General features: G+C 37.9%; 1 protein-coding gene across 3 annotated transcripts in view; it reads right to left on the bottom strand.

Moving 5' to 3' along the window:
- Positions 1-228: 228 nt before the first annotated feature.
- Positions 229-12454, bottom strand: part of SUGCT (succinyl-CoA:glutarate-CoA transferase) — a 477812-nt gene continuing 465586 nt past the window's right edge. For all 3 annotated transcript variants that reach the window (XM_050937744.1, XM_050937745.1, XM_050937747.1), the window contains one exon: positions 229-2290. In XM_050937744.1, the coding sequence (XP_050793701.1) occupies positions 2127-2290 (164 nt within the window). In that variant the 3' untranslated portion in view covers positions 229-2126. The remainder of the gene's footprint in view (positions 2291-12454) is intronic.

The raw sequence follows: 12454 nt of genomic DNA, 5'->3' as shown, positions 1-12454 counted from the left end.
GCAAAGAGAAACTGTGTGGGCACATTGGAACAAATACATTGACGTTAATGGGCCAGATCCTAAGCTGATGTAAATCAGCATTATACTGTTAATGTCAACGGAGCTAAACCAATTTGTTCTCACTGAGAATCTAGCACTTAATTCTTTCCCCTGAAAAAGATCCTTTGGAAAGCCTTGAACTAAACTGTGTGTGATTTTATGGTATCTTATTTATGTATTCAATTCGTAGAAAAAGGAAAAAGAATGGCCTCAATATGTGAAAACAACACATTTATTTGTAAACATGATTTGATAGTGTGAAATAGTTTGCAGCAATAAACAAAACTCAGTTTAGTGCTAGATCATCTATTTTATCTGAAGCTCACTTCAAACCATTGTTTCTCTCAGTAAACTGGCTGATCCTCTTGAATTAAAAGTGGATTACATGGTAATGCCTAGCAACCCTTTCCCCAGATCCTAGTTCTATCCCTATGGTCTCCCTGTTCATTTGGCTCTCAATGCACACTTATTTCTATATTTATTTAGGAAGTCACTAGTCCAGAATCTCCTTATGCCTTTAACACATGAGCAGAGTGTTAGGTCTGGTGCCAGGAATGCAATACAAAAAAAATAATAATGATTAGGAGAAGATCTGAAAAGAGAGAACACAACAAAACACACAAAACAAGCAAGCAAATGAACCAGAAACACAGAGCTTCAAAAACGAGCAACCGCAATGTGCATTTCAACTTGGTTACGTAATAACGTTTCTTGTTCCCAGAAGGTAATATACAGTTGTGAAGTTCAAATGTAATACAGAGGATGTTGTTTGTTCAAGTGGAAACAAAGTGACAGGCTAGTTATAATGCCAGGCCTGTTTCCGATACATCGGGAAAAATATGGACATTATTTGCCAAATATCAGTTTCAGTTAATTTTATTTTGTTCTAGGAATAAAATGGCATTGCCTCACTCCACTGATGCATACAACAAAGTTTAGAACCCTCCCATGCAGAGTTTTCTTTAGTTGTGAATTATATGCTTATATACTGAGGCATGGCATTTCTTCTGTGGCTGAAGAACTGCCAAATTGGTTTGTATAGAAGAAGTGGCTTTTATTTAATCTCTTGCTTGGTATTTATTATGGGCCAGATTCTTTCACCTTTATTCATAATAGTAACAGCTTATTCCTTAATGCACTGAATTTGACCAAGGCTGGCAGAATCTGGCTCTGTTTTAACTATAGACATAGGCCTGAGCCAAAAATTTGGATTCAGATCTAAATTTCCCTCCTAGTAAAATGGAATTGAGATCATGGCCATTAAAGAGATGTAGGGCAGTCCCTAGCACACAGACCCATACCCAAATTTCCTCCAAACATGGTGTTCAGCTATGTGGTTCTGGTTTGGCTCCATGTCCAATTAAAAATACAGAGAGCCTCACCAAATAAAATCACAAAAGATCAGTACCATTCATTCATGTTTTGACTCTCAACTGGGTTTGGAAAATGCTTTTTTTACGTAACTGGAAAAATGCAACAGTTGAGGTTTATTTCTGCTACACACTCCAAGATTGCCATAACAATACGATGTAATGTAAAGCAAATATTTATACAACTGAACATGGGAATAGAAGTCAGTTTTACAATAGGCACTTCAACGATGTTTTAAATTAGAGATTAACAAAGAGCTCATGCACTCAGAATTCTGTTTAAAATCAATCACAGGGGCGATCAATTTGCTCACAACTTTGATTTCATGCTAAACTGTTTTAAAAAGTAGCTTATGTGCAAATGGAGATCACAGCATGCAAGTGTTTCAAGGATCTGCTTCTTTTCACAGGGGACAAACATTTGGGCAATTATCATGATTAAGATAAGAATTACATTCCCCAGATAAAAATATAGGAAATGATTCGCCACATAGGATTCTGTAATCGGAATATTTACCCCCAAAAAACATTTCTTTCATGCAGCAAATACCAGATTGCTTTAGTTGATATGTCAGTGTTAGATCTATTTCAAACACAAGGAAGAAAATTAAGAATTAAATGATGTCTCCTCCTTTGAATTTCCTTAGGAGACACGAAGGGATCCAAGAGAAGAACAAGCAACATAAACTCAGCATGAGAGATTAGAGTTAAAGCTCTTCACTTGACTTCATGCTGAACAACTGCGCCAGTCCCGAGAAGTTCCTCGATGGCTTTGTCCTCATACCCCAGTGCACCCTTCAGTACCTCCACAGTGTGCTGTCCAACAAGAGGTGGAGGCTTGGGCTTTGATGCATTGAATTCACTATATCTGACAGCTGGGCCTGTAAAAGAATGGACATAGGGAGAAATTATCTGAATGACTGATAACATGTGCTAGCATTTAATGCTATGTTGGACTATTTTGTGTTGTTTTATGTGATGGTTATCCAACAAATATTATATTTGAAAATAAGCTTACCTTTTAAAAATACATCTGTGTTTATTGAACAAATTCCACATTGAAAGGACACACCCGTACCCAGTTGTCTGTCATTCACATGAATGCAACATTAATTCACTAAGTGCTGAGTCCAATTGTCCATGACTGAACTCAAAGAGAGTTTTCCACTGATTTTAATGGGAGTTGGGAGAGGCTCCAAAACACTTGCACCTGAAGTGTCACCATTCTAAGGTAACTGGATGACTTCGGAAGCTAGCAATGGTATACTAGAGCCTTTCACTTCTACTCTCGGTTCAGACATTACTCTGATGATTGGTTGGTGGGCACTGTGAAGCGAAATGTGCTCTCAATTTTGTTCCTCGTGGACAAATGCCCAAATAACAACTGGCATGCTTATAGGCAGTCTCAGCACAGAGGCCAACACTGAAAGGGCATGGAGAAAAAATGACACTCTCCCTCTGAGGCCTGAATTGAGGTGTATTTGCAGAAAAATGTACATTGGCACTTCTAGCACTGTATCTACTCTATGGAGAAATGAAGGATGATAAATTTCCAGACCGGCCAATCCAAAACTTTTCTTCATTACCAAATTCAATGATTTTTGGGATGATTTCCCAAAGGACATCCTCTGTTCACAGTCATATCCTGTATTATATCACCGTAACAGCTGACAAGCTGCATCGTTCACAGAGTTACTTCTCTGTTATTCTGCATGTCATACTAACGCCTCCATTTAGATATATAAAGAAAATCACATAGCAATTTATCACCCCAAACTCGGTCCTTTTGACTTCGTTCTGAAAGGAACATTTGGATGAGAAAGAGGAAAGACAGAGTGAAACTTATTTATGAAAACTATTCAAAAACAATAATTAGACACTATTTTTCTGATGAGTTTCCCCTCACTTTTTTTGAACAGAAAGAACTCATTCTTAGGTGCACTGAGTGTGAAATCTTAAGGAAGTGTGAGAGATAGGAAATTGGCATGAGGACACCTTTCCGCCAACTCTTAGGGCCGGCTGGGGTCTGAACCAGCCCCAGTATAAGGTATAGCAGTTACAGGGCTGCTCTAACTTGTGCTAAATGAAGGGTTGCCTAAGCACTACTCCACTCATCCGAGCTTGCCAGAGTGTGACATGCTCCAGTCCTGTCATCCTTCACTCCCAACATGCCCCATTCCTGCCTCTTCACTATTCCAACATGCCCCTACACAGTGGAGGATGGAGTCAGGGCCATCCTCCTCCGTGGCCCTGATTACACACTGTAATCAACTCAGCTATAATGCTTCTTTTTAATAAGCTCAACAGATTGAGTGCTTTAAATATCTCATTGTAAGGCATTTTCTCCAAATCATTTTTGTGGCTCTTTTCTGCACCCTTCCAAAATATCAACATACTTTTCAAAATGTGGACAGCAGAACTGTATGCAGAATTCTAATATTGGTCTCACTAATACTGTATACAGAGGTAAAAATCAACTCCCTACTCTTACTCATTACTTTCCTATTTATACACCCAAGGCTTTTGCCACAGCATCATACTAGGAGCTCATGTTGAGTTGTTGTATCCACTATAACCCCAAATCCTTTTCAGAGTCACTGTTTTCCAGGATACAGTCACCCATTCATAGCGGGTGGCCAGCGTTCCTTCTTCCTAGATGTATGATATCCCATTTGGTTGTATTAAAAGGCATTTTGTTTGAATGGACCCAACTTACCACACTTTATGACTGGCCTGTGTTCATCATTATTTAACACTCTCCAATCATTGTGTCATCCACAAATGTCGTCAGCAATTATTTTATATTTACTTCCAGATTATTGATAAAAACATTGAATTGCATCACGTATAGTACTGATTCCTGTGGAACCCCACTAGAAATATCCATGTTTGGTGATGATTCCCCACTGAAAACTAATTTTTGAGATCTGTTGGTTAGCCAATTCTTAATTCAGTTAATGTGTATTTTATTGATACTGCATAGTGCTAATTTTTAATCAGACATCTTACATTATATTATGTCTATGCCATTACCTTTATTAACCAAACTTGTAATCTCATTGAAGAATAATATCTATGTTTGACAAGACCTAATTTCCATAAAACTGTGTTGACTGGCATTAATTATATTCCTTTAATTTTTATCAATTTTATCCTGTATCAGCTTTTCCATCATTTAACCCAGGATTGATGTCAGACTAACAGGAATGCAGTTATATGGTTTGTCCTGCTTGCCTTTTTAAATAACTGGCACAACTTTATCACTATTCTGGTCTTCTGCAATTTCCCAGTATTCCAAGATTTATTAAAAACTAACATCAGCAGGCCAGACATCTCCTTAGCCAACACTTTTAGAATTCCTGAGTGCAATTTTTGTGTGTCAACTGATTCAAAAATGTTTATTCCTAGTAGATGCCATTTAACTTCTCCTCAGTTATTAATGGACTGGAAAATACTTCATCGTCCTCTTGTGAAAATAATATATCATCCTGCATCTGTCCAAATTTAGAGTAGAAATATTTATTGAATACGTCTGTCTTTTCTGCCTCCTTATTTTACCAGCTTCATCTGGTAATCAGCCCATACAGTTGTTAGGATTTTTTTTTGTTCCTAATATACTTTATAAAATTCCTTCTTGTCGTCCTAACCCTGATAGCCATGAATTTTTCCTGATGTCGTTAGCTTCCCTTATCATTTTTTTACACTTCATTACTTGTAGTATATATTGATTGTTATCTGGTTCCTCTTTTCTCCATTTGTTATTGTAGCTAATTGCTGCCTTCGCTTCTCCACCAGATCAGGATGGACTTTAACCCACAGTTATCCTCTTTCTTGACTATGTAATTGTGGCTTTTTGGCCATCTAATACAGTTGTCTGAAAGAACTCCCGATTTTAATTCACATTTTTCTTTCTGGATTTTTCTTCCGAGTCCATTTTGTTCATCAGTTTCCTCATCTTTGGGAGAGTAGCCCTTTGGAAGCACCAATCATATATATTATTGGATGGGACTATCCTCTGTTTGCCTATATTAAATGCAAAATTACAGTCCAGTGATTAATTCATATTTAGCCACCATAATGAAGTCTAAAATAGAATTGCCTCATGCTTTTGTATCAGAAAATGATCATTATAATTTTTAGAAAATCTTATGCTAGCTCAAACTCTAAACTGGCCTTATGGCACGTCGAAAGAGCATTCACAAGCAATCATGCTGATTTAAATGTCAAAATGTGGAAGAGGAATGCCCACTTAGGTTACACATTGCAAAACTAGGCTCTTAATTGTGATAAACTGCAACAGGTGAAAGATATTTTATGGAAGAGAAGAGTGATTATATGTGTGGGCATGAAAGATAACCAGAGGGAACCCAAAGTGATATTAATCTAATGTGCTTGTTCAGAGAGAAGAGAATATTGCATACCAATGTCTGCTTTTAATTTCTTACAGGTTCCAGATGTTAGCCAAATGATCGATCCTTAAATAAGTCTTTGAGTTTCAGTAACTACATAATTGTTTGCATGCAAGTATACCCTTCTCCAAATCCATCCCTAAGGCCTTTCTAGCTCCCACATAAATCATGCATTTCTCCCTTCCATTTTATCTACTCTCATCCATAAACACAGCAAATACAAAATGTTCTGATAAGTATAGCAAGAATAACTACTTAAGATTCTAAGTACAGTTCTCCTCTGAAAAGAGATTGTAAAAATGACATTGGGGTTCCATATTTATTGTCTTTCCATGACTTCCAGTAGGACATTTTGTAAGTGTGTTTTTGGATTGGAGTGGATTAAAAAAGGGAGAAAAAATGTAACATTTATTCACTGACTTTCAGGGCAAATGTACTCAGTTGACAAGTAGCTAGACTTTTATCCTATCTTCCAGCTTGCAAATTCAACTTGGAGCTGAAAGTCAAGCAGAGTCCTTTCCTTCCTGTGCATCATCACTAGTAATAAAGGTTCTACACACAAATCTTTGCTGTCGGTGACACCTGTTCAAAACCCAAAGCAAGCAATGGCTGTGCAGAGATGTTGCTGAGCGGCCCTAAAATACAAACATAATAAACTGTCCAACGGAATTTACTGAAGAAGGAATACCATCCGTCTCTGTTCTGTAGGGATAACACAAGTGGCAAGCAGCACTGGTCAGGAATTTTCCAAAGAAACTGTTTTTAAACAGAACATGCCAATTCATCAAACCTGAAATATTTCAAGGAAACGTTTCAATTTCGGCAAATGTTCAATGAAAGACAGGCAAAGATTCCAACAGAACTTTTCCTACCAAACGGTTTCTGTCAGAAACCTGCCTAGTTTCCTACAGTTTGCCTGGTGGGCTGTTGAAGAACCTGGAAATTCCAGGGTCCGCAGCTCTGGAGAATACCTGCTAGGTGGCCTGCCTTGAGGCTGGGGACCCCAAGGCTTATAGGTTCCCATTGCAGAGCCGGGAGCCTAGATGCCTTGGCTCTAGCAGGGGTCTGTCTGCAGGACATACCAAAGATCCTGAAAGCTCTGAGAATCCAAGCCAGAGAGAGGAGTCAGGACTACCTGGGGTCTTCACAGAAGTCAGGGCAGCTGATTGATTTTCTTTTGAAATGATGCAAACCAAAATTGTTTGATTTTTCTTAAATGAAGCTATTTGGATATTGGAAATTTTTTTAACGAGCATCATCAGTATGGAAGCATGTCCGCTGGACTGGTGGCCGAAGCATAAAGGGGCATATGAATGTTTAGCATAAGTGGCATGTAAACACCAGCTACAAAACCTTGCAACACCGGCTACAAAAGTGCAATGCGAATGTCTGTTCTCACTTTTAGGTGAAATTGTAAGCAAGAAACAGGAAAATTTTGATATTGGAAATTTCAAAATGGCTAATTTGATTCTGAAACAAAACCAAATCTTTTTTTAAATGTCAGAATTTCTCAGAGATAGGAAATTCCAAATTTTGACCAGCAACAATTATAAATAGCAAAAAATTATTTTTGTCACAGTTATGATTCTGAATAAACATGGAGAAACATAGGAAGATACTAGTTTTACATTGTACTTTTACATAGCAGAAATGCCCTATGACTGCAAATTTCTGTATGAACAAAAATCTGAAAACATTCATAGGACTTACATAGTTAATTGTCTTCTGTTTGCACTTTGGTTTTTTGGCTGTGTAAATACTGATGTTATTTTAAACCTGTAGTAGTCTGCATTGACATCAGTGGGCTTTATATAAGAACCATAAAGAAAGAAAAGAAAATGGGTACTGACTAGGGCTGTCAATTAATCGCAGTTAACTTGTGCAATTAACTCAAAAAAATGAATCGTAATTAAAAAAATTAATCATGATTAATCACACTCTGAACAATAGAATACCAATTGAAATTTATTAAATATTTTTGGATAGTTTTCTATATTTTCGATATTGATTTCAATTACAACACAGAATACAAAGTGCACAGTGCTCACTTTATATTATTATTTTTATTACAAATATATGTACTATAAAAATGATAAACAAAAGAAATAGTATTTTTCAATTCACCTGATACAAGTACTGAAGTGCAATCTCTTATTGTGAAAGTGCAATTTACAAATGCAGATTTTTTTTTGGTTACGTAACTGCATTCAAAAACAAAACAGTGTAAAACTTTAGCGCCAACAAGTCCACTTAGTCCTACTTCTTATTCTGTCAATCACTAAGAAAAATAAGTTTGTTTACATTGACAGGTGATACTGCTGCCTGGTTCTTATTCACAATGTCACCTGAAAGTGAGAACAGACATTTGTGTGGCACTTTTGTAGCCGGAGTTGCAAGGTTTTGTAGCTGGTGTTTACATGCCACATACGCTAAATATTCATATGACCCTTCATGCTTCAGCCACCAGTCCAAAGCACATGCTTCCATGCTGATGATGCTTGTTAAAAAAATAATGCATCAATAACATTTGTGACTGTATTCCTTAGGGGGAGAACTGTATATATCCTACTCTGTTTTACTCACATTCTGCCACATATTTCATGTTACAGCAGTCTTGGATGATGACCCAGCACGTTTGTTTTAAGAACACTTTCATAACAGATTTGACAAAATGCACAGAAGGAACCAATGTGAGATTTCTAAAAATAGCTACAGCACTCGACCCAAGGTGAGTACGAGGTGTGGAGCATGCTTTTAGAAGTCTTAAAAGAGCAACACTCTGGTGCGGAAACTACAGAACCCAACCCCCCAAAAAAGAAAATCAATCTTCTGCTGGTGGCATCTGACTCAGATGATGAAAAGGAACATGCGTCAGTCCGCACTGCTTTGGACTGCTATCAAGCAGAACCCATCATCAGCATGGAAGCACGTCCTCTGGAATAGTATTTGAAGCATGAACGGATATATGAATCGTTAGTTCATCTGGCACATAAATATCTTGCAACGCCAGCTACAACAGTGGCATGCAAATGTCTGTTCTTACTTCCAGGTGACATTGTAAACAAGAAGCAGGCAGCATGATCTCCTGCAAATTGTAACCAAGCTTGTTTGTGTGAGTGATTGGCCGACCAAGAAGTAGGACTGAGTGGACTTATAGGCTCTAAAGTTTTACATTGTTTTATTTTTGAATGCAGGTTTCTTTGTACATAATTCTACAATTGTAAGTTCAATTTTCATGATAAAGAGATTGGACTACAGTATTTGTATGAGGTGAATTGAAAAATAGATTTTTTTTCCTTTTTACAGTGCAAATATTTGTAATAAAAAATAAATATAAAGTGAGCATTGTACACTTTGTAATTCAGTGTTCTAATTGAAATTAATATATCTGTAAATGTAGTAAACATCAAAAAATATTTAAACTAAATGGTATTCTATTGTTATTTAACCGCACAATTAATCACGCAATTTTTTAAATCGCTTGACAGCCCTAGTGCTGACATTAAATAATACTTGTTGTTTTTATTATTATTTCTATAGTGCCAAGTGGCCACAGTCATGTAACATGCTAGGCACTGTAGAAACAGAGAACACACAGACAGTAATCAGTTTGATGACAAAGGAGCTTAAAGGGATTCCTTCATCCCAGATACAGTCTAGTTATCATACTACAAGATTTTTACGAAAACAATATCTTTGGTGCAAAAAAAAGTCCCATTTCTGAGCTATTCCTAAAAGTGGCTGCATGCCTGATTTCAAGAAATTATATAAATGCATTTATTTTACCTAAAAACAGACAAATTATACACTTAAAAGTTTCATGAGATTCTGCAGATTAGTCTAAACTAATTCAGGAAAACTGGTACCAAATCAGAAATTCTAAAGCCAGATATAAGCAACTCTAAATTGTAACATATACCAAGTTATAGCATTTTTAAGGATAAAAGTGAGGTTGTTACATTTAATTTGTAAATAGGTACTTCTATTCTCTTTTGCTGTGCAGTCAAATCGTAATCTAAGAATTTGTAGAAATCAAATGTACAGTATATAGAAAACTAATATAGCTCAGTATCTTCTATAGAAAGTTACATTACAGACTAGCACTACACAGAAAATTACACAGTAATCATAAAATATATGCATTCCTTGATCATTTATTATTTGGTATATCATTAGACATATGGCATTTCATTTTTATATAGTTCTAAATTTAGCTACATCCATTCACAGAGGCTACCTATGATCCATCATTAATGATCCCATGTACTTTCCTCATGTAAAATTCCACTTTACTTCAGTGTCAGTTAAGGGTGGGTAAAGGCTGCAGAATTAGGCCTTAGCAATCCTAGACTCCTAGTGGACATCATTCCCAACTCTTCAAAGAACCCAATTCCAGAAATCAGCCAGTCAAATAATATACAAATGTTAATTAAACACAACTCACCTTTGAGGTAATGATTACTACCCCTTGAGACACAAAGAGGTGAATTGCCTTGATCAAGGTTATACAGCTTCCATGGGTGGTGTGTTAGTGGTTTGCTGTGCCATGCAGTAGTATAGATACTGGACTGAGGTCCAAAAGGGAGCTGCAGGTAGAATACAGGAATCCTGACTCCAAGCCCCTGGCTCTAATCACTCCACTCCACCTCAATGGATTAGTGTTGTGTAATAAATGGGAAAGACCACGTGAAGAAAATAGTGAAGTAAAAAACAGTTGCTTAGATATGACTTTTTTTTCTTTTAAATTAGGATTTAGGTGCCACATTTTTCAGTCTCAAGTAAACACAAACTAACCATTTATTTTACTACATCTGAAATTCTACACTACAGTGGCTTTATTTTGACTTCTTTGGCACATTGCTAAGATATACACTGCAGAAACTGCTTAATCTTCAAGGCTTAATAATGCAACAATTAGTCAAGCTTTATATCAGTTAAAATGATGATAGCTACAGTACTAAGCTGTCTCACCAACCTCCCCAGTACTTGAACTCAACATCACCATAATAAATTCTATTTATTTGACGCCTATCTGCCATAGAATTCCAGGCGCCAAACAAAGCAATAAAGCTAAGACACATCAGACACATTAAAACATAAGATAAAACCATTGAAACATCATCATGCCATAGAAAGAGCCTCAGAGAATTAAAATTAAGTGTCTATTCAAAAAAAAAGGTTTAATATATGGCACTCCTTGGAATATGTCATAGGGCATTTCTGAGATGAAGGACTGCAGAAGCAAAGATAAGACCTGTCCAAGTCATAGTTTGAGCACCAAACACTCCAATTACCTGCAAGCAACAAGAGATAAAACCCTTCGCCATTCTGAGTTGGTACACTATATCGGCTGCTGGAAGCTCAGTAAGATAATTCTGACTCAATTTATTACAGGTATTAGAAGTTAAAGTTAACCTCTTAAACTGAAATCCCTTCAGAGATGCAGAGCAAAGTATGCGGTAGTTAATAAACAGAATCACCGTCGCTTCTTCCCAAGAACAATGCTGTAGCATTTTGCACCTGCCTCAGGCACCGTATCCGAGTTTTTCTGCAGCCCAAGTTACAGCATATTGAAGCAGCCCAACATCAGTTGCACAAAAGCAGAGCGCCACAACAACAGACCACGTGCAAGAACTGTACAATAGCTAGCATAACGAATATTCAGCCCAGGTACTGGCTACAGTCTGACAATATTTTTGAAGATGGTAAAAATCAGCCTTGACTGCATTCAGGGTGACCAGAAAGCAAGTGTGAAAAATCGGGAGGGGAGTTGGGGGTAATAGGCGCCTATATAAGACAAAGCTTCAAATATTGGGACTGTCCCTATTCTGCTCACCCTAACTACATTTCAGTATCTAACATCTGCCCATGATCATGATACTATATATAACTGCTTTTGTTTTAATATTGATGACCCAAACCTGACAGAAATATACGAGAACCAAAGCCAAAACAGGCTTGAGGAACACTACCCAAAATTCCATGACAGGCCTATACCACCATGACACTGCTCAGGAAAGCAGGCCTCTTCTGCAGAATCATCCTAATCTGAGGTTTTAGAACCTTGCACTAAGACAAATAACTTCACAACTCCACAAATAACTCATGTTGGAAGGTGGGTCCCACTAACTCCAACCCAGGACATAAGAGGAGTCAGAGTGTCTTTGAAACAAAGAAAATCAGTGCCTGGGACAGCCAAGGTCAGGAAAATGTTTAGGTTGAGGTTTGTGATTATTTGTTATTATTTAACTGAGCAATAAGGACAAATGCAAGAGATGGCCAGATCTGGTGCACCAGGCCTTCTGTTTGGCCCACCAACCTGTTCCATCCTACTCCCTGCTAAGGGCTCTGCTATAAGGATGGTCCCATTACCCGGCTCTGGCTCATCCTGGGCTCCAGCCCCTGCACTCTCTGCTGGTCCCAGCTGCACCATCCCCAAGTTGACCCATCTCTGAGTGCTTTCCCCCAGCCCCCACCCAGGCTGGCACCTACTGGCTCAGAGGAAGCTCTGCAGCCAGGCTGAGAAAAGGGCTGCGTGGCAGGGGAGCACAGGGGCCAGAGCCACCAGGAGCCCCTGGCCAGATGGAGCCGGGAAGTGAGGCCACCCTTACAATGGCGCACCCGGCAGGGAGCAGG

This window comes from Gopherus flavomarginatus, chromosome 2 (assembly GCF_025201925.1).
Source record: "Gopherus flavomarginatus isolate rGopFla2 chromosome 2, rGopFla2.mat.asm, whole genome shotgun sequence".
NCBI lineage: Eukaryota > Metazoa > Chordata > Testudines > Testudinidae > Gopherus > Gopherus flavomarginatus.
This window is presented reverse-complemented; position numbering and strand designations above follow the sequence as displayed.